General features: G+C 44.0%; 2 protein-coding genes across 2 annotated transcripts in view; one reads left to right on the forward strand and one right to left on the reverse strand.

Moving 5' to 3' along the window:
* Positions 1 to 851: 851 nt before the first annotated feature.
* On the reverse strand, positions 852 to 11,831 carry NOLC1 (nucleolar and coiled-body phosphoprotein 1). The gene is made up of 14 exons (XM_036385887.2): positions 11,721 to 11,831; positions 11,551 to 11,606; positions 11,355 to 11,476; positions 10,143 to 10,258; positions 9,245 to 9,386; positions 8,642 to 8,739; positions 7,834 to 7,984; positions 7,153 to 7,293; positions 6,668 to 6,757; positions 5,229 to 5,375; positions 4,440 to 5,003; positions 3,630 to 3,742; positions 3,181 to 3,261; positions 852 to 2,933 (listed from the first exon to the last, which is right to left on the reverse strand). The coding sequence occupies exons 1-14, from the start codon at positions 11,829 to 11,831 to the stop codon at positions 2,775 to 2,777; spliced, it is 2,091 nt and encodes a 696-aa protein (XP_036241780.1). The 3' UTR covers positions 852 to 2,774.
* Positions 11,832 to 15,290: 3,459 nt separating this feature from the next.
* The window catches only part of PIK3AP1 (phosphoinositide-3-kinase adaptor protein 1), a 35,646-nt gene continuing 23,697 nt past the window's right edge, over positions 15,291 to 27,239 (forward strand). Inside the window, exons 1-2 of the mRNA XM_036385297.1 lie at positions 15,291 to 15,364; positions 20,942 to 21,358. Coding sequence (XP_036241190.1) covers positions 15,352 to 15,364; positions 20,942 to 21,358 — 430 coding nt within the window. The 5' untranslated portion in view covers positions 15,291 to 15,351. The remainder of the gene's footprint in view (positions 15,365 to 20,941; positions 21,359 to 27,239) is intronic.

Raw genomic sequence — 27,239 nt, forward strand, 5'->3', positions numbered from 1 at the left:
CTCTACACCAGGACAGCAATAGAGCAGAGATGCAGGCTAAGTATGTCTAGCAGCTGCAAAATCTTGTGAAAGGACCAGTTTTTCCCAGGATTGTCAAGCATGTCACTTTGAGAGTCTCACAAACCATTTCCCACCCCAATGCTTGTTGCACTTGCTCAGTCAGGTGCTGATCTCCAGCAAGGCTAATGACATTCTTTGCATGCTGTGTTAGAACTTCAGACAGCACGACATCTTCTCCTACAGCATCATGTTCAAGGTGGAAGGCTGTGGCAAAGTGTGTCAGTTACAGAGGAAGACGGAGCCCAATGCACGTGGTGCATCATCCCACCCTTTGCAGAGAACCACAGTGCAAGAGGTAAAATTGAGCATTACAGCACTCAAGATCTCCACAAGGCTAGTTTCTTTTCCTTGCACACACAGAGGAAGAAATCTAAGGGGACACAAATCAGTTATTTTAACTAGATCTATACAGGGTTTTTCAGTTATGCCTATTCTTTCTTTTTTCTATATGCTGGTGCTTATATGGCCAACTACCATACAGCTGATTTGGCAGCAATATTTGAGAAGACCTGACAAGATTTTCTGATAGGAAGGGACTTGTGCAGCCGCAGTTTTTGATATAAGCTTCTACCATCTTACCCAAATTTCTCAGTCACTCACCAGACAGCTGCTGATAACATGTAACAGACCTTTTACTTCTGAAGGTCTGTTACATGTCCACAATCATTTAAGTAAGATGACAAGAAGTAGTTGTAGACAGATGTAGAGACAGTGCTGTTATCCCCAAACACTGGTACCCTCCCTTTTCCCACCCACTATCCCATATCTTTAACTACCAGATCCACTCAGACTACAAAGGCAGCAATCTTTATTTTCTGACACATTAAATTCTCACATTTTATACTTTTTTAAAAACCTCAAAGCATAAAAGTATTTTCAAATGTAAGTTCCAGATAAAGAGAAAAAAGAGGGCAAATGACAAGAAAGATGATGTTCAAATCCCCATGCAGAAAATACTCTTTCCCACCTTCCTTTGGCCTCTAACCTTTACTTTCTTGTAATAACCATGGTCTCCTGGGCCCCTCTGCACTGTAGCCTTGAATCCAGGCCCCAGTGATTGTGCAAGCTGTGGGGGGGGGGAAGTCCTGAAAAACGCTCACTGGAAAAAGTTGCCACTCATGTACATGGGGGTGGCTCATCAAGTCTCATCCCAACCCTCAATTAGGTGACACTGCTTTGCACACAAACGCAGCTTCCTGTAACAAGGCTCTTCTCATTGGCACCCTTTGGGGAGGGAATGGAAACATGGAAATCAGGCCCCGCACTACCTCTCAGTGGCTGGCAGCTTCATCACGTGGGGTAAGCATATTTCACAGCCCACTACTCCATTTCCCAAACATGCACCACCACTATTCACCTCATACTGGCTGTTGGCTCAACCTACTGCTCCTCAAACTAGTTAACCCACCTAAGAGGGGGAATATTTTCTATCAGATGCAAGCTGCACCAAAGTAAGGAAGCAGTCACACAACTGAATGAATGCAAGCCCACCCCTCAGTACACCATTATACTGTCAATGGCTCATGAAATCTCAGTTAAGGCTGCAAATTTCTCAACTTCTTCGTGGCTGCCCATACTGAACATACACTTTTAGCTCGTACTTCAAACCTTACAGCACCAGGGTTTGCCCTAGAGCTGGGGGGAAACTGGCGTTTTACTTCTTGAGAAGGATTTAACAGATGGAAAACAGATCAAAGACCAAGTGATCTAACTCAGAAATTTAAGGCATTAATGATACATTCACCTTGACTCCTAACAAGCTCCAGCTCACACTGCTGGCAGTAAATGCAAGCTGGCACATTTTATGTTCAGACAGAAGAAGGAGTAATGCCACTGCAGCCAGAGCCTCTGAAACAGTAACACTGCTTGTCCACCTCTGCCTTTTTCTAAGAGACCTTAATCTCCTTGGTCTCCTTTTCCCTTCCCATCAAGTGAAACTTCACAACCCCCATGCAGTCAAGTTTCTGTACAACTTCACTCCCCAGCTACACTAATGGAAGTGTTATTAGGAGTGCCACAGCAGTACTGTAGACCTTGGTCTTTCTGACAATAGCCCCCACCTTGCAACTGCAATCGATACTGTTACTCAATAAACCATGTTTAGACACTGCTTCTCCCAGTACTCTGGTTAGTGGCCTCCACAGGAGTGCAAGGAGGAGGAAAGCGGGTATTTATTGCAAGGTGAAACCACAAAACAAAAGAGAAAAGGAACCCTGTCACACTACAAGGGTAAAATGTCAAGTGGGGTTGGGGATTACAGCCAGAGCGCTCAAATCAGTTGTTCTTACAGTAACTAGTCAGAGGCAAGTGACAATACTTGCCTTTTCAAAGGTTTGAGAGTTAAACTGGCTGGAAAATAAATGGGAAGTTAAAATACAGGACAATGATTTCTCTTGCTTCTAGTAGATGGGCAGGAAATCGAAAGTAAAAATCACTGCCAGCCTTTCAAAATAAGACTGTAGGAAAATGTAAGTCTTGGCAGCCACCCTAATGGTGCCAATAACACCAGCTTAAGGATGGTTTCAAATTAGGAGACTAAAAATTAGAAATAAAACAGGGAAACATCCAAACATTCTCCCACATTCCTACACTGGAGCTGCCTGCCCCACAAGGGCCATGGGGAGGTAGCATTCCAGGCAGGTTTGACACCCACAATGTCCATATGCCCATCCCAGGTGTTCTGGTGAGCAGATGGTTTATGAACTCCAACATTCTCAGTCACTTTCAAACTTGACGGAATTGACTTGGGTTGATATAGTGCCCCCACGGTAGCTGCCTCGCTTTTTCTTTGTTTTCTCATGACGGAAAGATTTGCCTTTAGTGTATTTCAGGATGTTGTTAGCTTTCTCACCCCAGTCGCCAGCTGCTCCTTTCTGTGAGGAATGGAGGGGGGGAAAAGAAATTCAAGTCAGTACCCAAGAGAGTGAGGGCAATGCTCTGCACTTCCCCGTACCCAGCAGAGCCCAGCACATTGGCACAGGAGCTGATACCGCTCTCCCATGCGCCTCCTGGTGGAAGAAACTCTCACCAAAACCACTCCCCAGAAGCATACCGAGGCTGCTCTACAGTCATGTACTTCCAGAGACCAAGTGTTACCACTCCGGCACCACCTAGCCCTACCTTTGCTTCAAATGAGTTATCAGCCACACGGGCATCCACCTCAATCTCTTCTTCCCTTACGCGACGGAATGGAGAGGATGGCTGTTGAAAAAAAAAAAAAGAGAAACAGTAGTCACATACAATGTTCCTTTAGTAACAACCTCCTTTCTTGCCCTGCAAATACAGAACCCTATTCACATCACCTCAATCTTTAAGTGTTTCTCAGATTCATCATTCTTTCCCCACTTCAGATCAGACAGCTCAGGAGTGCTCCTGTGCAAGTATAGCAAATCAGCTTTTGCCAGAATAATATGTTATGTGCACTCCTAGGGTTCTCGAGAGGTTAGAGTACTTAAGGAGACAGCAAAAATACAAATAATCCTGTGGGCCCAACCACCCAGAAAAACCCCTACTTGTTCAGAAGGCAGAGATGCCTTTTCAGCCAGCTGCCACAGTCCACCCTCACTCACCCGTTTCACCTTGGGAACTGTGTGTGGTGTTTTGGCTTTGATCTTTGCTTTTTTACTGTGTGGTGTTTCTGGCTCCTGAACATCTTCCCTCTTCTGTTTCTTCCCGACTGTGCCTGTTAGATGTACAGCAGCAGAACTTTAAAGGCAGTGTTGGGAGAAGTAATGGCTTCTGTTCCCCAGAAAGCAAACCCAATGTTGACACAGGTGTGAGAACTTGTGCGTGCATTACTTCACCCAGAAAACAGACTGCTGTACCAGACACTAAAAAATTCTGAGTCAGCAAGGACCTCCCCATCCTATCCTAATGGATAAAATTTTATGCAATAGGGTAGCCCTATATGAATGATTTTGCATACTTGACAGAGTTCTGTTAGCCAAAATTTGCCAGATTTTGGATTCATACCATAGGCACTTGCACACATTACTAGTGTATCATTAGTTGTTTCCCTTCTGGAGGGGTAAAGATTGAGATTGTGCACTGGGGCATCAACTGTGGTGTCCCACTGCACAGAGACAAGGTCCTCCAGCAGTCTGCTTTGCTGTCACTAAATCATGTGCATGCACAGATGGCAACTGGCAACAACTACACAGACATGTACTTCACAATACCACAAATTTCACTGTCAGCAGCTATGCAATGCAGACAAAGAAGATCCCACCAAATTCAAAACTAGCCCTTCCCTCTTACTACTACACCAAATGCCACAAAACGACAGAGATTAGAATGAGTATTGTTTCAGAAAGTCTTCCATTCATGCTTAGCTCAGTAACACTGCCTGACAGACCCACTTCCCACACTGCTGGTAATACCTCCATTGACTTTTCCACTCTCTTCTTCAGAGCTGCTTTCACTGCTACTACTGCTGCCACCAGCTGGCTTAGACTTCGTGCTGTTTGCAGCTACTGCAGATGCTTTTGCTTTCTCTGTGGAGGCAGGGGCTTTAGAACCATTCTGCACCCCCTTCACTGCCTTTTTGAGCTTCCCATCCTCTTCACTGGAACTGTCTGATGAGCTGCTGCTACTACTAGAAGCAGCTGCCTTCTTCCCCACAGCTGCTCTTGCTGCCCCTGTAGATTTGGTGGCTGGTTTCCCTGCTGGCTTTTCTTCTTCACTGCTTGAGCTATCAGAGTCAGATGTGTCTGCTTTGGGAGCTGGAGTAGAAGGTTTGGACAGCGGCTTAGCCACTTTGCCAGCTGATTTAGCTGGAGGGCCTTTCTTCTTATTCTTCTCATCCTCAGAACTGCTAGAGCTGCTATCTGAATCAGAGCTACTTTGTGCTTTCTTTGTGGCAGCTGGTGACTTCTTTGCTGCAGGGGTTGCTGCTTTAGTTGTGGGCTTCACAGGAGCTGCCTTCTTGTCAGAACTATCAGAATCTAGAATGGAAAGAAAAAGAGCAATCAAGGCTAAGTCTCATTCCTTTAACACAAGGCTAGCATTCAGATTCAGTGTTGATACACAGTACACTTCATCATCTGCTTGAAACAACATTGCAATGGGTATTCCTGTCCAACTGCACCGTCAGACCCTGCCCAGAAACAGAAAGGTCTGAACAAGAACAACATGCAGGTAGAAATTCTTCTTCTCTCCCATCCCAGTACCTGAGCTGTCTGAGGAAGAACTGGAGTCTTTCTTTGCTTGTCCAGGCTTGACAACTACTTTTGCTGGCTTGGAAGTATTCTTTATCACAGGTTGTTTAGCAGGGAGCTTATTCCCTACCTTCTTTTTATCATCTTCAGAGCTAGAATCTAAAAAAAACAAAAAAAAAAGTTTTCAAGTTAATAGGCTTCATGTGCAAGTTACTTTAGTGGTAACATGTATGTAATTTATGGGTAAGTGAAAAGCAAAATGGCTTGTGGCTCAAGGCTGAGCCACTAGGTAACTGGCAAGCATCTGATGAACACCTGAACAGTCAAGGGACAGCATTCATTTTTCATACATCTTCTTTGCTGGGAGAAAGTGGAAACAGAAATTCTCTTAAGCTGTACACTAACGCATGCACAAGGAAGTAAATATTTGGAGAATGTAAGAGAAGAGGTACTGAATAAAGAACTTTTAGAGAAAGTACCAGTATCATTAAACCTGGGGAGAAGAAACATTGAAAAAAGAATCTATGTGGTAAGGGTCAGAAAAACCATATAAAAAATTAAGAGATAAAGTTGACAAAGCATACAAAGTGAGGCAGCAACACACAGTATCTCCTTTTAGCTAATTCTTCTATCAGATGAGATAGCAGCAGTTGAAAATGGAGACTCTTGAGTACAAATACACCTTTGTTTGTGCTACATGGATCTGGAATACTAAACCTGATCTATTCCAGTATTTCTGAACACTTTAGCAACAGCAATCAAAAACTTGACAACTAGGTAACAAAACCAGAAACACAGAACAGCTGACACTCACTGGAGTGTCACACAACCTAATGCTAGGTCTAGCTGTCTGCAGACAGACTGGCAGCTGCTACCCAGTCTCTGCCATGCCACCAGAGATGCTGAGACATGCCACAGGAGCATCCCGAACTCAGAGGGAAACTGTAGCACATAGGGAACTTACATGGGAAATACCAAACCTCAAACCTGGTTGACACAAGAGACAAAGTACACTGCTCCCCTTTCTAGGGTCACATCAGAAGAAGGGAGTCATCTTCTAAGTCTAGTTTGAACTTCATATGGTGACTACATTTTTATTTAAGATACTTCTCCAAATACAATGGAATAACAAACCCCAAAAATCTCAAGACACAGATGCTCAAGAACAGTTTAACTATTAAATGTCTGTGAGAAACCTGATTGACAATTCCCTGCCCTTTCCATCCAGCAATATGGAGACTTTTCTACACTTGCCAATGGTCTTGTCTCATGGTCACACTCCCCCTTGAATAGCAGGCTGCTGGTTTTCAATTTTATATCTTGCTAGCCATGAAGACTCTGGAGCTTTTAAGCTCATACACTAAGGCTCATACACCAAGTTGCTCATATGGAGCAACTTGGCCAGTAAAAGTATTAACACAAAAGAATCAGAACTTGATTTCTTGAATTACCTGAGTCACTGTCAGAACTGGATTCAGCCTTCTTGGCAGTCACAGCTTTCTTCTGGGGAGCAGGGGTTGTTTTAGCTACTACTGCTTTGCCTGCAAAAGCAAGTTTAAAATTAATAAGACACATCCACACCAAACCTTTGTCCCAAGATCCAAACCTGAGCAGGAGTGAAAAAGCTCCATTCTCAGTACACCAGCCACTCAGCCAGCCTACTGGAAGCCATGCAAGAACTTGGCTTATTCCCACTAAACTAGATCCCAATGACTTTTCAAATCAGCATGTGCAAATGCAACCTCACCACAGCTCAGATCCACAAGTTGTACACAGCACTGTTTGGAATGCCTTCAAATTAGTCAGAAGCTTCCAGAAGAGCAAATAGCAACATAGAGCAAAGACAAATGGCTTTTTCAAGGAAGCCAAGACCTTGCAAAAACCTTGCTGGCACAATGTAGTACTTCCCCTTCACCCTCTCCTTCTCACAACATACCTGCCTTTGAGGGGACCTGCTCTGCCTCATCACTACTGTCTGAAGAATCACTGCTCTCAGCCTTCTTTGCAGGAGCTTTAGCAAGGCCCTTCTTTGTCTTTGTCTGTGTTCCTTGAGGAGGTGGTACAGCACTGTATGGACCTATGAAGAGAAACACAGTATTCTGCATGATAAGAGAAACACAGATGCCTGCATGATAATGTGAGCAGCACAAGGTTTGTTATAGTTAGAATAAAGCACTTTTGCTATTCACTTCCATTTATTCCCCTTCTGTAGCTACATTCCAACACCAGCTTCTAATTTGAAAGATCATACCCACCCCATTGCTACCTCCTTGTTTCTACTGAGTTTAACTCTCCTGGGGTTCAGCTGACCCAACCATCTCTGCAGAAGTTTTCTCTGCACTTTTAGAAGAACAGGAGCTTGTCAGCAAACTTTTACAGAAAAAAAAATCAGATATGTCAATTTTTCATTGTTTTCATTTATTGTCTTCTCAAATAATCTGGTTAGAGAGTCAGACTGACCTTGGATGATTGACCCTCTACTCAGATCAGCTCTCTACTGGAAGCCTAAAGGCATTATACCACACTGATCAGAGGCTATTTAGCCCATCAGCTGGACTGCAACTGAATGGCCCTGGATACTTCACAAAAAAAACCCTATTTAGTATTTTTTACGCACCAGATTTTGGTTTTTGTTTTGCAGGTGGCTTTTCATCATCTGAGCTGTCAGATGAGTCCTCACTGCTGGAACTTTCATTGGCACGTTTGGTTTTCCCCGGACATGCTTGAGTGGCTGCAGGTTTTGGCAGAGGTGATTTCTTGGGAACAGCCTTATCAAAAGAAATATACATTAAAAAAGGAAATTTCAGAAATCTTGTGGGGACAATTGGATCTTGTTTAATTCCATGGCTTACTTCAGAGCAAATTCTCAAGACAAAGGGAAGAAGATTAACAGAGATTCTCAAATGCAAATTTTAAGAAACACATGAGTATCATTATCTTTCTAGCTCCTCTGCTATTGTTTTCTGCTCCATGAACCCCTAATGATGAATTCCTCTGGACAAAAGGGCAGAGGACTGACTGAAATTTACCAACTGCCACATGATTAAAAACAACTATGATTATTCTTGTGTTGCAGGAAACATTTTTAAACACTTGCTAGTAGAAAACTCAAAGTAACAGCTAAACATGAAAGAGTCAGGCCAAAGCAACTTTATATATCCAAAGCAACTTTATATAATGAGACACAACATGGTTAGGACACAAGATGTTCTCCTCTAAAGGAAGGAGCAGAGAAAGCAGTAAGGAGGTATTAGGGAAGAAAGCAGTACGTGGAGAGATGCTAGAACACATAATCCCAGCAGATGAAGGAGAAGCAGGTGTAAGAGTTCTATTGAGCACAGCATGTGTAGTCTGTGCCTGCAAGATAATACCCAGTGTTACTAGACTTCTACACTGTTCATGAAGTTTTTCATAGTCTAATTTACCTTTTTTGGTGCAGCCTTTTCCTCATCAGAATCTTCACTGCTGCTGCTTTCTGCTTTTCCATTGACAACTTTGGTGGCTGCCTGGGCAGCTTTACTTCCTTTTGAGATAAGTAAAAAGGCACATTGCAAAACATACTATGTAGATGAGGGATAATAACATTGAGCATTGAGTATCTCAGAGAAAAAAGAACCACAGAAGCCGACAAAGCAGATTAAGTAGTATTGCTTTTGCAGTAGTACTGCAAGACTTTTGATTATCCTACTGCAACCTTAGAGAAACTTTTCTGGAAACTGTGTCTTCTAGCTCATAGGAAGTTCCAAAACTAAAGGCTTAGTAAACATCTTCCCTGCTTTCTGAGGGGAAGACAATGGCAAATGCAAACAGTTATTCAAACAGTGTGGTGCTCAGGACCAGATGTTTTATTTGCATTCAGTTCTACACCTCTATGTCAGAAGAAACTAGACTGGAGTAGAATGGCAGTGAAAGCAGATTTTCGGACTGCTCTGTCAATACCTATGTCTTTGCATGTAGGTGCAGCCCCCAGCACTCCTCCCCTGCTTTTTTGATTTTGCACTTCACTCATGATACACAATAACAGGTACCTGATTTAGGTGTTGCTGGTTTTGGTGGTTGCTTCTTTGGTGCTCCTTCATCCGAGCTGCTTGAATCAGAACTGGAACTCTCTGCTTTCTTCTGAGGCTGGATTTTGGTTCCAGCTGGCTTCACAACAGGTTTTGCACCTTTCTAAACAGCAGGAAAAACTGATTAACCCTCAAAGTCATGTAAAGTTGGACATATACACAGAGTGTAGAAACAGCTGTCTTTCACAGGAGTTACCATTTAGATTTGAAAACACCACTCTGCTTAGTGGTCAGAGTCTGAAAATCCTGAGATAACAGTTTTGCTCTAGAAAACCTCCCAGAAATGCATTGGAAGCCTCCTGTGCACATCAGTCTTCAGTTTTGCCTCCTCAAAATGGGGCAGCTCTGAGGCTGGCACTGTTCTCTTCCCTCTACAGATCACACTAGCTTGAAGACTGAAAATACTGACTGGGCAACTCTAGCTGGTCTCCTCTAGTGTACAATGTTATCACTCTTCCTCCCCTGACATCATTCTTCCTTGCCTCCACTTCAAGACCATGACTGCAGCAAGAAAAAGCAAAGAGAAGATTCTCTTTTTACATAAAGACACGCATATATACATATAAAGATCAAACTTATAGACCCGAATCTTTCTTTGCAAAGAAGGCAGTCTTAGGATAAAAAGCAAGGACCAGATTTGGATATGAAACAAAGGTGCAGGACAAAAAAAATAATTTTTCCTGGCACCAGTTCAAATTGCACTACAGAAATGTCCTTTTGCATTGTATCTGCAGCAGCATGGGCACTTCATAGTTCAGGACTAGTGAGCCCAATATCTCATACAATTCTGTTGGTTAAATTTGCTATTATTCATCACTGTCAAACATGCATTAAGTAGCTGCTGGAAAGAAAAGCCAACCTTTGCTGGCTTCTTCTCCTCCTCCGAGTCTGAATCATCACTGGAGTCCTCACTGCTGCTCTCTGCTGTCTTGGCTGCAGGAGCTGCTTTTGCTTTGGGCACAGCTGATGCTTTAGCTGCAAATAAGGGACAGCATATATTGATGACAAGTTAATTGACAATTGTCACATACCTATATCCCACACTAGTGGGTATTAGGGCTAAAGGATATATTAAGGTCATCAAACCATGACTGAAGTTCATAACACTGACTTTGTTTCTCGAGCAGTGCGTGGCAGACTGCTCCAAAATGGGTAAGCAAAAAGATAAAACCATTCTAGACTTTAGCTTTGTCACACACAAATTTAAGTGCAGACTTCTACCACCAAAAATGACAGCCCACAAAGAAAGAGCACCCCTCAAACTGAGATAATATTAGCTGGGTCTGCACAACTTCCAGCTTAAAGAAGCCTGCTGAACAAGTACAGGTGCTTGCAAAGAGAACCACTGCAATGTTGCGTTAAGGTTCCAGACGCCTAAATGTATTTTGGCCAACTCCACTTCCTGTTTACTGATTGCTTTTTAGTAATGTGGAGCAAAAAACAAAAAAAAAAACAAAAAACTTTTGTCTTATATTTACAACTATCCTTATCAAATAAAAATCAGATCTAAGTTCAAATTCAGCTTTAGGATAGGCCAAGTTGAAGACATATTTTCTTTCTGTGTCTCTCCCTCTCCTCATTTATTCTTTCCCTCCTGCAAATCTACTGCTAAACACACACAACCTTGTGTACAGTGATTAATGAAAGCTACAAGAACAGTTGCAGACAAAATAGAAAAATACTGCTCACCACACAGCAAAGTGCAGCACAGGGATGTATTTTTTGGTAGCACTAGTACACGAGCTCTAAAGGAAAAAGGGTAGCAACCTCACACAAGCAGCAGGTGAGTACGGATGCCTGGCTCTTCTCTGGAATAGCTAAAACCTTCCATGGGACACAAACTGCTGTGCCTAAATTTTAACAAGATACAGAGATCACCTTTAACTAAAATAAGCTATCTTCCATGCCATGGGTAAAAGACCTGCCAAAACCGAGAGCAGTCAATACAAGCCTAATCCCTGATAGCTACTGAAAGGCCTCCCATGAGCTGCTAAAGCTGAGCTCTAAACGCACGTGAGAAGCCAGGGCCAAACACAGCCCCGGTGTGCACCAGGGCCGCGCACAAACCTACCAAGCTTCTTGGCCGGGGGTTTCTCATCCTCCTCGCTGGAGCTGTCACTGCTGCTGGCCGACGGCTTCCTCTTGGCCTGGGCGCCATTCGGGACCAGCTTTCTCTTCTTGGCCGCTGGAGACCTGCGGGAGAAGGGCTGAGCGGGGACTGGGGGCCGCGGGCCGGGCGGAGGGCCCCGCACCGCGAGGGCACTTACCGCAGCCAGTAGGTGAAGATGTCCAGCAGCGAGGCCGCGTTGGGGTCCTGCTCCTTCTAAAGCGAGAGAGGCCGCGTTAGTCAGTCAGTCAGTCAGTCGGTCGGTCAGTCAGTCGCTGATCCCCCGCCCGCTCCCCGTTGCCCGCTCCCCGTTGCCCGCTCCCCGCTCACCGCCGCCGCCTCCCTGGCGAAGGCGCGGGCCGCGCCCTGGCAGCCGCTCTCGCGCAGGAACGCGAGCACGAGGGGGAACAGGTCGCTGGGCACCGCGCGCCGCTCCGCCATGATGCGTACGCTGACACGTGCTGCGCGCGCACGCGCTAACGCCTGCGTGCGTGCCTACGTATATGCGTGCGTGCGTGCGCGCACGCGCCGCCGCGGCCCCGCCCCTGCCGCTGCCAAATTGCCCGCGCGGCACCGCTCTGGGGCGCTATGGCGGCGTGGGCTGGGAGCGGGAGGCTGCCCTTCTGGCCTGAGGGCATGGGCAGGGAGCTGCTCGGTGTTGGTACCTGCGCCAAGGCAACGCACAGTGCCGAAAGGCTGCCTGTGGGGCAAAGGCAGGAGAGGGGCTGGGAGCCCGGCAGTGCCCACTCGGCTCTGGAAGTGGGAAGACTTAAACTGAAGTCCGCTTAAGCCTTACCAGCTTTCTCCTACTTGTAATGCGTTTTAAATCACCGAAAGGAGAATGCTGGGGAAGATAGGAGAGCAGGAGTTGGGTTGCTCTAGGGAGGAGAAGCCGAGTGGCAGCCTCGTCGCTGGCAGAGCCCTCAGCGGCACGGTACGGCACGGTACGGCCCGGCCCGGCCCTCTTGGCTGCAGCGCAGCGGGCAGGGCTCAGCGATGCTAGCGGCGTTCGCTGGTACGCAGGAAAATGGGCTGTGAAGCAGCTGGACCCATACAGGAACGTACTGAATACTCCTACTAAATCCTTTTACGTATGGAATAACATGAGACTGTTACAGAAAAGAAACTGCAGGAACTCATGTTTCCTAGTTTTTGTAGTTTCCCTCTACAGCAACCTACAGCTGCAAGCTTTATCTGCAAAGCTTGGCAAACTTGTGCTTTTGCCTACATTGGAAAGGAAAAGATGCAGCTTTTGCTGGTAAACTGTGGTTACTTTAAGCCCACTGTGTGAAGTAACTGCTGTGAGGAGCCAGGGAAATTACTGTGTTTGCTTCACTGGCTCACTTTGCTTCTCCTCTGGTTAATAAGTATCTCCCTCTCCTGCCTGGCCTTTGCCAGTTAGGTCTGTGTGGCAGCTTCTCTTCAGAGGTGTGTGGCACTCTGGGTGTGTTCCCTGTGTCGAGCCTGCAGCTGTCCGGATGACCTGGCAGGGAAAGCTGTTTTGTCCTTGTATTCCCCAAGACAGTATTGGGAGATCCTGGGATCTAAAACACAAGCAAATTCAAGAGATTTGTGTTACTGCTTGTGAATTCCTTTGTTCCCCTCACCTACTCCTCATAAGTCTTTTCAGTCCTCCCCTTGGCTGCCGTGTCTCTTTTGTTAAGGCTGCAGGGAGAGCTATGCATGGGATCTGTTTAACATTACAGTGACTAAACTGCCCCCAGCACTCAAGGTGAGGAGGCCACAGAGCAGAGTGGGACAAACCCCTCCCTTGCCCAGCTGGCCATGCTGTCCCTGATGGCCCCAGGACGTTCCTGGCTGCCAGGGCACTGCTGACTCATGTTCAGTTTGCCATCATCCAGGGCCCCCAGGTCTGTTTCTGCAGCACTGCTCTCCAGCCTCTCATTTCCCAGCTCATCTCAGAAGAGAACATTTCCATTAGGGGTCTCTGGCTGTTCCACTCTTTCCATGACCAAGAAAAAGTGAAGAGAGATAGCATTAGTATTTAAACTCGTACTCAATCCTTTCCTTGTTACTGGTTGTAAGTGCCTAGCAAAAAAAGCATTGGCTCCAGAAGGAGCAATCAAGTCCTTTTCTTTGGACAGGGATAAGACAGACCCTTGAGAAAAATGCTGCAAATGCAGCTGTGTTCATATGCTGCAGTGAACTGAAGTGAGGAAAGACTTGTACAGTCAATTTTGGGCAAGGTAGGATGAAATGCTCCCTCTATTTCTTCTCACTTTTTTTTTTTTTCTTTAATTATTTCTTTAGGACATTTGTAAGTGATTGTTAGGCCTGCCTACTGTGGTAGGGTGTGGAGGGGCTTTTGCCTTGATTTGCTATCTGAGTTTTTAGTTGGAGGTTGCTGAAACGACACACCAGCAGTTATTTTACTTAGCTCATTTGTGGAGGTATGTTAATTTCAATTTAGAGACTTGGGAAGTTTAAATGCTGAAGAGGCTTTGCATTGATTAAATAAAATGCAGAGTATCCTAAGTGACACTGACAGACATGGAGAAGCCCTGTGGGTTCCCTGGAAGCTGACTCTGCTTACCGTCTCTGTGTTACTGCAAGGCTTTAAAGAGAGAGAATTTAAAAGCTCATTTCATAAGAGCATGTTGAAATTCTCATCTAACATCAGCAAGATGATTTCGTTTCCAACTTTTTATACTGGAAGTTAGAATATACAGCTTAACAAGAGAAATAATGTGGACTTAAAGTTGTACATGTGGTTATCCATCTGTTTAAATAGTTCTTAAAATATACTTGCTGTTCCATAATAGTAAAATAATTTGCTTATAGACTCTAGTTTCCAACTAGTTAAATTTTGTCTTTCACATAAATCCCAAGCTGGTTCTGTATTTGCACACTTCTCCAGTGTCCATGTGTTCTCTATTCTGGTGTATATTTTTGGGATGATTCAGAGGGGAAAGTTTCTTCTTTGCATACCTGGAGTTACTCATAAGGCTTTATCATCAGGAAGTGCTTTTTGTCTTAGTACTTCCCTATTGAGAGAACAAACACCTTGGTTTTGGAAGACAGGCAGTGGCACAGAGTTGGTAAGCTTAAAGAAAGATCTGGAGGTAACAAGAGAGTTTGACTGACTTCTAAGATAGAGTTAATTAGTGAAAAATAGTTGATTCCTTTCTGCTTGTAAGCACCTCTGTTCTAACATTAGTGGTGACATTAAGCTGCATATAGAATGTTCACCGACTGCCTTAACTGGGAAGTCAGATTGAAAGGGGTCTGCTTTTGCTGTGCTGAAGTGCATCAATGGAAGATCTCACTGGTTACAAGTGTTTTTTCGAAGTTTGCAAAGGAATAGGCTGAATAATTTAGGCAGAATCTGTTGCTTTGTCTTCACTGACAAAATTAGTAAGTTGAGTCCTACTCTCTGAACAATAACGGTGTCCTTCTGCTGCTTATTGTCTCTGTACTCAAACATGGGCATGGTCTTACAGAAACGGGTAAATTTCATTTGGAAGCAGCATCTTCTCGATGAAAACACAGAACATCAAGTTACTTCATTCTGTAGCGAGCAACTTGGCTTCTCCCTAGGAGTTTTTTCCTTGCTTCATGACAAAACCTAAGTTAGGGACGAGTATAAAGCAGGTATCGCTTGTTATTACTGTAACACAACCTTTCCTCGTTGTAGCGCTGTTTCCTCGGCCACCTAGGGAATGCGTGATTGGAGCAGCTGGAAGAGGCAGTTTCCCTGCTGGGGACAGAGTCCCGCCGAGTACCGGAAAGGCGACGCGCGGCCGGGCAGGGGCAGCCCGGTGCCCGGCTCTGCAGGGGGCGCCGCGGGCGGGGGGCGGGGCCGGGAGGAGCCCGGGGCCGTGTCCCGTGTCCAGTGTCCCGCGCCGGGGGCGAGGGAGCGGCCGGGGGGGGTGCGGCACCGCCTCGCCGCGCCGCCGATGTGAGGGACGGGCAGCGGCCCCTTCCCCGCCAGCCCCGGACCATGGCGGCCCCCGGTAGGTGCCGCGGGGAAGCGGCGGGGCTTCTCCGCGCTGTGCTCCGGCGGGCCGCGGCTCTCCGCCGCTGCCCCGCGCCAAGCGGAGCCTAGCGGAGCCCTGCCCGCTCCCCGCGCGGGGCGGTGCCGCTGCGCGGCTCTGCGCGCCCCTGGCGCTCCGCGGCGGGCAGAGGGCAAGGGGGGTCCGCTCTCCGCGCTCAGGGAACCCCTGGCGCTCTTGAGAGCAACGGTGCCTCCTGCGCTCGTAGCCGGGCTGCAGCGCTTCCTAGCTCGCCTTGCTTCGCTTGTCTGGAGTTTAGGGCAGCTGCTGGCAGAGCTTTCCTGCGTCTGAAGTGCGCTTCGGCTTGGCAGATCAGCGAGCTCTGAGGGAGGGTGATCTGTAGGGTAATTTCCCCTGTCCGCCTTTACTACTTGCATGTTTTTTCTGTGATGTTTTATAGAGAAGTCAGTTTTTCCTAAATACTGCTTTATTCTTCAGCACCACTTTATTTTGGAGGTATGACTTGGTGCTCCTTGCCACAGTGGCACAGGATCCCAAGCTGAGCTGGTTTGCCGTAATTGAAAGTGTTTTAGCTGACATATGTGCAGGTAAAACTACCTAGAATAAGAGCTGCAAACTGAAGGGGAGAGGGGTTTAGCCTGTATTGTGTAAGTCTTGCTAATGCCCAGTTTGCAAGTTCCTCTCTTTGCAGGGAAGTGTATGGGTTTTATCTAAAAAAGGAAAAAAACGTGCCATTCTCAGGGTGTGAAGTAACATTTACGTTTCATTGACCCATATCTCCTTGTGAAGTAAAAATAAGCTAAACGGAGGCCTCAGGAGACTTGTGGGCAAAACTACTTTTCTCTTTATAAACAGAAGGTGATTTCACAGAGACCCTTAAAAAGAGAACAACTTTAGATTAACGTATTGTAACGCAAATCTCTTGTTCCTCTCTGTGGAGTTTGGTTTGCAGAAATTTTATCTGCCTTGATTCTGCTATTTCCTCTCGCTTGTCTACAGCATTTTATTTAAAGTGAAGATTTTCTATCCTAGTCGAGGTAAGAAGTCTCATGTGATCACTATTACTGTGCGTTCCATGCATGCAGAGAATGCATTTATTTCATCATACATCACTTAAATACACACACTTCACATACTGAAATGTGGAAGGTGCTGAGGACTTCTCTTAATGGCCCACCAGCAGTTTCTATGACTTCCTGGAAGTGCTCTCTCTTTTAAGAAGTCGATTATTAAGACTCTTTGAGTTGCGTTTCCTTTATACCATAGACAATTCTTTAAAGAAGAGTGAATTCCCATCTATCAAGGATTGTTATTTTGGATGGCATTATTTCTGTATCCTCCATACACATGAATCACAAATCACACTGGAACACGCTACATAATGCCTTTCTTATGTAGTCAGAATTGGAGATGGATTTTTTTCTGGCAGATGAAGATAAATTGTTTGCCACTGCGTATGGTCCTCTGAGTTGGAATGAAGGATTTAGTCTCAGGTTTTTTACCCGGTCTGTGGACAATGAGAGGTCATGATCTACTTATGAGAGGTATGTGAAAGATGACACAGAAAAGTTGTGTATTACTGCAAGCCCTGGATATTCTTTATGGGGCCCACAAATACAAGGGAAAAGTTTATGATCTGTAAATTGAAAAAGGGTCAAACCTTTTGGCTTATGGAATGAAATAATAGATAATAACAGTGGAAAATGTAAGATAATAGTCTTACCCAGAGCTGATATGCCAGCTTCCCACAGAATTGTTTAGCTATTTCAGTGGTAATCAGAACCTTATGATATGGCCATTAACCACTATCACATGTTTGGGCTGAGCCTAAAGATTATCACCTCACTACTTGCAGGCATAGTCTGGAGATGAGCCTGATTTGTTTGCTTCTCAGAGAGAGACTGTGAAGACATGACATGGTCATGCATGCTTCTATATGCTTGCCATGAGCATATGTGATTTTTACTGAATTGTTTCATCCTCTTCCATTCTATGTGTGGTTTGTGAGCTAGGAAAAGCTTTGTATCATGTCATTTGTGCTGTTTAATTTGTGGGGCTTACACTTCAATTACAGGTCTTAGGCATTTCTATGGTACTGGTTTGTAATCTCATCAGTCTGTTATCGTTGCTTTGTAGTGAAGTGTGCAGCTAAACACTGGAGAGGCAGCTACAACTGGAAAGCATTCCAAAGGTTATGGTTTATCACTGCAAACTACAACAGAACTGTGCCTTTACGATTTTCTATGAAGTAAATGAACATGCCCTGCAGTATTGTTAATAGTGCTAATATTTTGTAAACAGAGGCAAAAGTATTTTTAATACTCTAAGCTTAGGAATCCAGTAACAAGGTATTGTTAAAATTTAAACTAGATCACACTTGAGAGTGTGAAAGATAGACTTGCACCAGCCAACCATTTTTCTTCATCTTTTCTTTTCTTCATCATATATTTCTTCCTTTAATTGAAGACTTTCCCAAAACCAGCCTGTCAAAAGCATTGTCAAACCATCTATCTAAGGGCAGGGTTTAAGGAAATAAAATGTTTGGTGTTCACCAAAGGATTTTCCTATATGCTTACAAAAGGCAGAGTATACATTATGTTTTGAACTGTATTCTCTGAGTTTTTCTGATGTTTGAGGAATGTGAAAAACCTCCCTGAAGTGTTCTGTGTTCTTTTTACATGGTTCCCTGAGGACTGGACAGTAGTTAGTGCTGCAAAGGCAGCTATTTGGTTAGACAAATAATAGCATGATCCAGGAAGGAGTGTCCTGAGTCATTCTTCTTTTAAAGGAGAATGTTGCAATTGAAGTTATTTCTAGGTTTTTGGGGATTTTTTAAACAGTCCCAATGCTGACTTAAGCTTATTTAGCTCTGCAAGACCCACTTCCAGTATTTTTGCTTATGAACATGGAGCATTACTTGGGCTCTACATGTGGAGTCAGTAATTTTATTTCTCAGTTCTCGTTTTAGGAGCACTGTTCCTCAGTTGATTGCATGTGTGTAAAAGGCTGTAGGAGGTGAGGGAAGAAGGCCTGAGGAGAGCTGGTACAGCTGTCTTAAGGGGAATGGTGTTCTTGTAGAGCAGTGCTAGCTGGGAAATTTCCTGAACACCAGAGGAAGTTCCTTCCTGCTGGATGCAAAGGTTGCACTGCTCTGGCAGGGAATTTGCAGTGAGTCTGTCCAGTTTGCATCCTTTATCTACATAGCAGAGAAGGGAGGGATTCTTGGATACTTGGTGCCCCTGCAGTGCAAGGCATGTTTAAAGTCAGTGGCTCTTCCACCCTGTCTCCAAGCACAGGTGCTTACTTTCATTGAAAGCCTGGAGAAGGGTATGTTGGCTCACAAGTGTAGTTGTGGAAGCTGTGTGCTTCCTAAAGTGAATGGCAGGATTAGTTGTTCCATTTTATAGAATGTTAAAGTGCCCAGGAGGCCACTACTAATTCTTCCAGAGACTGGAGGTGGGGCTGCTGCCAGAGAGAGCCTGGGTAGGACTTTAAGAGCTTTGGGCACACCTCAGAGAGTCATTGTGTGGTCTCCTCATCTGTTGAGGTTGGGCTTATCTGGCCGTGGTGCAATGCGTGGGCTCCATTCTCAGCAGACATTTGTGCTGTCCTTTCCCACTGTAGTGCATGTAAATCAACCCAGGGCAGTGGAAGCAGAAGTTCTGTGGTACATGTCCCTTTCTAGAATAAAACTTGAATTCTGCTTGGTTTTCAGGTTTTTGCTCGTGTAATTCTGTTGGTTTTGCCTGGTGGTGTTCAGCCACCATCAGTGATATGTTGGCAATGGGGGTGTGCTCACTGGTGTGAAAGCCATCTTTTTTCACAGCAGTTCTGCACTCTTAGGTTAAAGACCCCAAGGTTTTGAGTCCCGAAGACTCCACTTTGAGTTTGCTGGATCCTCTCCTTTGGTAATGTTGTTTCCTACAAGCCTCCATCTGTGGCTCAGGAGCTGTAGTCACTCCCAAACATGAAGCTGTCCCAGTGACTATGTGAGCACTGCACTGCCCACGTTCTCCATAGCTAGGGTATCATGCTTTCACTGCTACAGATTTCCTTTTTTATGCAGGTAACTGGAACACTATTGGTCAAGCACTGAGCACATCTCCATTCTTCTCAATTGTATCACTTCTGCTGAGCTACTGTTTAAAGCTGTTAATTGTATAGTTTAGGGCTGGGGTCCCTCAGCCTAGACATTGTTTCTGCCTTAATTTCATAATGAAGGTTCTGGGGAAGGTGATAGAGTCAAGTCTTCAGAGGCTGTGGAATTTTGGTTGAATTTTTCTAAGGTGACTGAGAAACTGTCATCTTCAGTTCAGGTAAATTCACTCTGCAGATCCTCTTTTTGGCTGCCAAATTTTAGGCATTGCTCTCTGCTTTAATTGGAAAAAATTGCCTTTGCTTGCATCATGAATGAGATGAAAATGTTGACATTTAAAGAGTCAAACTGGAATTAGCAGACAATTTGTTAACAAGACTTTAAATGCTCAGCTCTGAAATTTACCGTGGACCTGAGCTGTAAACTTCAATTTTGAGTAAACTGTTTCATTGGTAAATGAAAAATTAAATTTAGACTTAAAAGCTTCCTTGAGCTTGGTGGGAGAGCACTGCATCATGTCACACTGGTTGAATTTGCATCTACTCTTAGCAAGCTGTTAACATTTTTAAGTGTTTTTGTGCCAGAGCACTGAAATGCATGAGTCTGTAGGTAGAAGCTGTCTCTAGAGAATTATGGAAGAAGTCAACTTTGGTGGGCATATTTTGGCCTGTCTTGTGGCCACCACCATTGTATTAGTTCTTTCCCTCTGAAGAGAATATTTGTCACTCCAAAAATTGTTGGGAAAGCTTTTGATGACAGTTTTGAGGAAGGACTCTAACACAGCCTTGTGGAATGTCTGAAGCCTGAAGGACAGAGTGGCTGTGGTGCAAGCACTGGGGCTGATGTTCCCTCAGTTGCATGCATGCTTTTCAGGCAGTTTGCTTTCTGCTGCAAAGAGAGCAAATATCTAACACCACGGGGGCCATAGTGACTTCCTGTAGGCGTTGTGTGACCTCATTTGTTATTTTAGGTGTGCTGTTATTTTTGGCGTCTGCTTGGGCATGTAATGATCTGCAGTTGCGTTGCAGAGACCATATAATTGCTTAAAATGATTTTAACTTTTCATGTGAGAGTGAACTCCCCTTTTCAAGCTAGTTTGTTCTGAAGGTCTGTTTTTTGTGGCTTTTTTTTCCTTATCAGAATGCTTTAAATCTGTAAATCTCCACGTAGTTTGTTTCTCTTGAAACTACATAGGCAATGCTCTCCTTTATAGGAAGACCATTTTAATTTTTTTCATTTTTAAGAATGAAAAAACTACTTAAATTTAGTGGAGTAGATGCAAGTAGGAGTTCATTCATCTTTAGAGTTGCTTTGTGGCGGTGAACACCTCACTTTAGATAGAGCTACTGTTCTTTTGAAATGCTTTGTAGCTTCTGACGGGAATTAGAGACAGTGCTGTGGGGCTTTTTGTTCCAAAGCTGTGGGTGAGTTCATGGTTTGAATTTAATCCTTTTTCTTGTGATCATCTTGCACCTGTACAGGAGCCCCTGGAGAATATGATGTGCTGATTGTGTACGCAAGTGACGCTGCTGAATGGTGTCAGTACCTGCAGAACCTCTTCCTCTTTATGTGGCAGGTCCGAAAGAATCGCATTCTGAGCTACCAGCTGCAAGACGACTCTGCCATCTCCCAGCAGGAGCTGGACCTGTTCAGCAGAAGTCGGAGTATCATCCTTTTGCTTTCTGCTGAGCTGGTGCAGAGTTTTTACATTCCTCACATCCAGCACAGCCTTCAGGAAGCTTTATGGCCCCCATGCAAAGTGGTCAAGCTGTTCTGTGGTGTTACGGACTGTGATGACTATTTGACCTTTTTCAAGGACTGGGCTCAGTGGCAAGAACTCACAAATGATGATGAGCCCGATGCTTACCTTGCAGCTGTTGAGAAGGCTATTTCAGAAGGTAAGACCATAGCTAGGAGCTGTGCTTTCTTCTTTTCCTCTGCTAGGAGGAGGGAGATACGTGGTGCTGTTTTTTCTTCTTTTTACACTGGTAAAGTGCTTTACTTAAAGAGCAAACTAAAGCAAATTGTCCAACTCTTGTAAACAAGAAAGTTATGCAAGCAAATTTTTCTGTGCCTGGTTGGTTGGTCCCCAATTCAGGAGAAATTACCAGCAACTCACAGAGAATTTCTGAATTTGAGGTTGTCTTGGGTGGCTGCTTTTGAAGCAAATTGAAAATGAAAACTTTCTATATTTAAAATTCTGTCTGTAAATATTGTATTCTGTAGTTTATTGACCCAAATCAATGGAAAATTGTCTTTTAAAAATTTATTTTAGGGAAAAGAATTATCTTTTTCTTCAAACTTGTTTCTGTTATACCAGAACCAAAATAAAGTCTAGTGTGTATTCTTTAGCATTGGGCCTAAAATCAAAGATGTAACCATACTGGCAGCAGATCACTTTGTTACCTATGATGAAAAGGCAGAGATTAATTAAGAATTCCACTGATGGCCTTAAAAATAACCCAGCCAGTCTGAAGGTGATCCCCTTGTAACTAATGTAGAGGACTTACTAGCACAGAAGTATTAAGAGCTGGAGACCACATAAGCCCAATGTACTGAGTTTTAATTGATTCCAAAATTTCCTAAACTCTAGAAGAGTGTGTAGAATTCCTTTTTCATAGTTTCTGTTGAAATGAAAGTGGAGAGCTCTGGGCAGTTGTGCTGGCCTGGGTATTTTTATGACATTGCCATAGATAGGGTTATAGTGTTCTTTGTCAGCCTCAGCAAGACTGGAATCCTGTGGTTGCATCTTGGCTTAAGATTTATCTCTATTCCATGGCATAAGTGAGGCAGTGTGTCCAGTGCTGTGTGCATAAAGGCTCTGGAGTCTGACTTCTCACAATTGGATCTAATGTCTTTCTCCACCTGTGCTGCAAGGTAGCATGGGCTGAAGCAAGCTGTGCTTTGGCCTTATGTAGGTGTTCTGAAAGGGAGTTTGTGCTTTGGATTTTTATTGCTGTTTCTACATAACAAAAAAAAACCAAAAAAAACCCCAAAAAATATCAGTTTGTTTTCTGTTTTCTCACTTTAATAAGCATACATTGATCTCAAACTGACTTCAGCATATCTAGAAAACATTTGACTGGGAGAAAAAAAAGATGTAAAACTAAACTCATTTGCGTTGGAGTCTGCTGTAATGTGTTCCAGACAGTTTGGTACACAAAGATTCAGAATTTCTGGACTTTGGTTACTGTTATGGCAGTCATAGCTGATGTGGCTGTCACCTGCATGCCATGTCAAGTTTGTGCACATCAGAGCAGTTGCAAAGGTGAGCCATCTACTGTCACTGTGGTTCTTGTGAAGGAAGAGCCTATTTAAGATGGGCTGTTTTCATGGCCAAAGGATTTGGATTAATGTATCAGATTCTACTTCTCTGTGGGGAAAAAATTACTCTGACCTCTTCTATTGTGTGATTCTATACAAGTTCTGTGAATGGCCTCAAATGCAAATGTTCTGATGTTTCCCCTGAAGACAAACCCAGGTGTACATAGTTCCTTTTTTGGGTGAAACTGTGAAAACTTTCTTCTTGACTGGTTAAAAAAAATCTGCTGCATGATTTGGTTGCAGCATGAGTAACTTAAAATATTTTTGACAGCAGACCTCTCCCACAGAGTAACACGGCCTCTGCTCTGGTCTTAGTTAAATTTGAATTTTTCCTGATTAAGGCAGCCCTTAATTCTTACAGCACTTAGGAGAGAAAGTTCATGACTATATTTGAAATAATTTGGGTCTGGGTGTCTTCCTCTGGGAAGTTCTTCACATGCACTCACCTGTACTTCTAACAGCAGTGTCAAAACTAGGACTGATGCTAAAATTACTCAGCTTCAGCTTCCAAATTGCTGAATCCTGAGCTAGTGAGGCATGATACAGGTATACGGGATGCAGTCAGGGCAAATTCTTCTCCAGAGGCTGCACACTGGCCCTGTGCAGGCTGTGCTGTTGCCTCTAGCACAGCTGTTGGTGTTTAGGGCATCATGGGACTATGACACCCAGACACCACATGCTGAAACTTATGTTAATTTTTATTATTTTAGTATGAATTCAGAAATGAGGAAACATTCATCTAGCCTCGTTGACAACTGTGTGCTCATGCTGCCTCTTGCTCTCTTGTAGATGTGGTATTTTTACTTCTAAAGTTTCTCAATTCTGGCAAACTACAGAGAACATGAAGGTTTGCATTTGCAGGTACTCTTATTTGTGGTGAAGTTTTTTCAGACTATGCAATAACTATGCTAAGGGGATGGAAATCATAGAATTATTATGGCTGGAAAAGATCTTCAAGATGGAGTCCAAACTACTAACCTAACACTGCTACCTGTACCACTAAACCATGTCCTTCAATACCACATCTACGTGGTTTTTTTGAACAGTTCCAGGGATGGTGATCCCGCCACTTGCCTGGGCAGCCTGTTCTGATGTTCAACCACCCTTTCAGTGAAGAAATTTTTCATAGTATCCAATCTAAGCTTCCCCTGAAGCAACTTGAAACTCTTTCATCGTGTCCATTGCATGTTGCCTGAGAGAAGAGAGTCTACAGCCTCCTCTCTGGTAGTTGTAGGAAGCAGTAAGTTCCCCCTGAGTCTCCTTTTCTCTAGATTAAACAACCTTGCTCAGGATGTCTCTGTACACACCAGCTCAGGTCCAGCAGTGTGCAGTGACCAGCTGCTGCTTAACCCCTCTTGCCTGGCCTGTGATAGCTCTGCTGTGTGCATTGAGCAGCTGGGAGTCTGAGCCACAGTCTGAGGCAGTGATCTTTCTCTTCCTCATGTGTTCTCAAAGCTCATGTGACATTTCAATTGCTCCAGTGTATTTGTCCCTACCTATGTTGCTTTGAAACATTTCAAATTTCCCACTTGAAAAGCTGATGTTTCCAAAGCATTTACTAATTATCGGTGGCTTTGAGCTCTCTGTATCCAAGCCATCTCTTGTGGGTAAAAACACTGGGAAGTCCACATCTGCCTGAGATGGCTGAGGTGGTAATTGAATATGACAGCAGCAGTGAACTGTGCTGCTGGAGGACAAGTGCAGCCTTGGCAGAGCTCTTGTGCACTCAAAGAGACAAGAATGAAAGATGAGAACCAACAAACTTTTTGTGAAATAAGAGGGTCAGAAGTCAGTGTAAGGGAACATATGGTGAAGATGGAGGGCCTTGGGCAATTAGAAGGAGGATGAGAACTTTTTTTGAACTTTGTAGGTCAGGAAGAGCTGAAATGTTACTCCACCTTCAGAGGGGCTCATTAAGAGTTGCTGGAGACCAAGGTAGTAAGCTTTTGTGAGAGGGAAATGGCATAAGAACCACATAAGCTGTGTAATTATTCCTCCTGTTCATGTCAAGGAATTGAATTAAATTCCTGGCTTTCTTCTGTTGCACTGATGAAACCACAGATGAAACTTGAGATCATATTCAGGTTGGAAGGTACCTCTTGAGATCATCTAAACTTTCTGCTCAAGCATGGTTAAATAAAGCAGGTTGCCCAAAACCATTTCCAGTTGGGTTTTGAATGTCTCTGCAGGTGGAGACTGCAGCACTTCACAGCCTCTCTGAGCAACCTGTTCCAATGTTTGACCACCCTCAAGAGTTACAAAATGTTTTCTTGTGTTCAGATGGAACTTCATGCATTTTAGTTTATGCACATTGCCTCTTTTCCTCTCAGTGAGCACTATGGAAAAGTCTGGCCCCCTCTGTTTCATTTTCTGCTATCTTGTCCATAGAAGATTCCCCTGAGTCTTCTTTTCTCCAGGCTGAAGAGTTCCAGCTCTTGCAGCCTCTCCTCTTATGGAAGATGCTGTGGTTCCTTAATCATCTTTATGCTCCTGTGCTGGACTCAAGCTGTAAAGATAAACCTTGGAATAAGCTACTCAGAATTTAAGGTCATGTTGGACAGATGTTCTCAACCCAGATAGGTGAAGTTGTAGTACATGTGAGATTCCTTACAGCTTTTTGTTTCTGTCATTATTTGATTTGATTATTTGTTTACTTGTGCTAATAGTTGCCATTTAGGGCTAGAGACCTAAATTCACAAAGTATTTTTAAGCTTCATGGGAACTATCATGTGGTGTTTACTTCTCCACTCTCAGTGCTCTGTGGAGGAATATGTTCTGAGTAGTTCTATCTCAGCTAATTATATCCAACATTGACTTCTGCCAGCTTATTGGTCTCGAAGATGTGAGGTGGTAGCATGCAGTTCTCTCTCCCTCCTCTTTGAAAAATATTGATATTATAAAAGCGATATTTTTCTCTGTTCTATCTTGTTCAAACATAAGATGTGGTTCTTTGACCCTGCTCACTGAAGAGGAGCGGGTGAGCTATTAGTCAGCCTCTGGGTGCAGATGAGAGCCTGCTTTGTTATATGGGAGCTCAGCAGCCTGGCTGGTTCTCACTGCCTGTCAAGAAGAGGAAACTGTGACGCTCTTGCACAGGAGTTCAGGTTGAGAGAACATGCTGGTCGCATGCCTCTCTGTGCATGGGTATACATGACTGATGCTGGAAAATCAGAGACTTTAGAGAGCTGGTTAAAGCAATTAGAGAAACCTTAACTAAGCTCCCAAGTGATAGTGAGAGTTCTCTGAGAGAAATGCATGGATGTTCTTATCCATCTGTAGCATATGGGATCAAGCAGTTAAAATAATCTTCCCAGCTGCAGAGTTGATTAATTGTTTGTCATCAAGGTGTTTCATAAAGCCCAGATTATTTACATAAAAAGCAATACTTCATGGGTTTTCTTTTATAAAATTCAAGCAGTGCTAGCATAGGTGCATGCTAACTTTCTAAATAGAGACAATTAAATGATAGGCCAGAAATAGTAAAGGACAGAAACTGTTGTGGTTAAGAATTTCAGACAATTATAGTCTTTATGCACCTTGTAAATACTAATCATATTTCTCTGTGGCTTGTGGTTCTGACAATCTCCTCACAGGTTGCTTTATGGTCTCAGACTAATTCTAGGTATCTGCTAATGAGAACTGCAAGGCTTTAAGACACTTGCTTGAAGTTAGAGCCCAGTGGCCATCACTGATCATATTCAAGTCTGGAGCAGCTGAAGTAATTTCTGAAAATCTCAATAGAAGTATGTGGTCAAGAAAAAGACGCATCGGAGAGCAGGTCTGGAAAGATGTATGGAACAGAATTGAGGTTATTTCACAGACCCTTTGTGTGTACTTGGACAGTTGTTTTACTTCCAGGGTTACATTTTGTAAGATTTTTATAGCAGTTTGTTATTACCTCAGAAAACTTTTGACATGTTTTTCAAAAGTGACTTGAGAATAACAGTGTATCTTGAGTTTCCCATGGGGAAGTTTGACCAGTGGCATAGGATGACCTTAGTATAGAGTGCTGCAAGAGTGTCTGCCTCATTCTCCACCTTTCATCTGTCTGATTGGGTGTGGTGTTGGACTACAAGGGTGGTATTCCAAGAGAAATTATTCAAAGGAGGGGCAAGGCATGACTGCCCTTGCAGTGGTAATGTGGTCTTAGATTTACTGGAGCCACTTGTAGAACCACACGTTCAGTCAAACAGTGACTGGTGGGATGTTTCCAAACAGCTGCCCAGCTCTCTGACATGGAGTTCCAGGTTTGTTGGCTTTTATGGGGATTGTCTTTTCTGTCATACAGGCATTACATATTGCACTTAAATTGGAGCAAGGAGGTATACTGCAAGAGGAGATGATGAATTAGCTGTCTGGATGTTCATGTTTCTTAGCCATGGCTTCTCAGGAAGGCTTGAATCAGTGATGGATATCATGTGATTCTTGGCACCTGTGAAAGTGGTTAGAGGTATT

Source organism: Molothrus ater, chromosome 8 (genome assembly GCF_012460135.2).
Source record: "Molothrus ater isolate BHLD 08-10-18 breed brown headed cowbird chromosome 8, BPBGC_Mater_1.1, whole genome shotgun sequence".
NCBI classification, from domain to species: Eukaryota; Metazoa; Chordata; class Aves; order Passeriformes; family Icteridae; genus Molothrus; species Molothrus ater.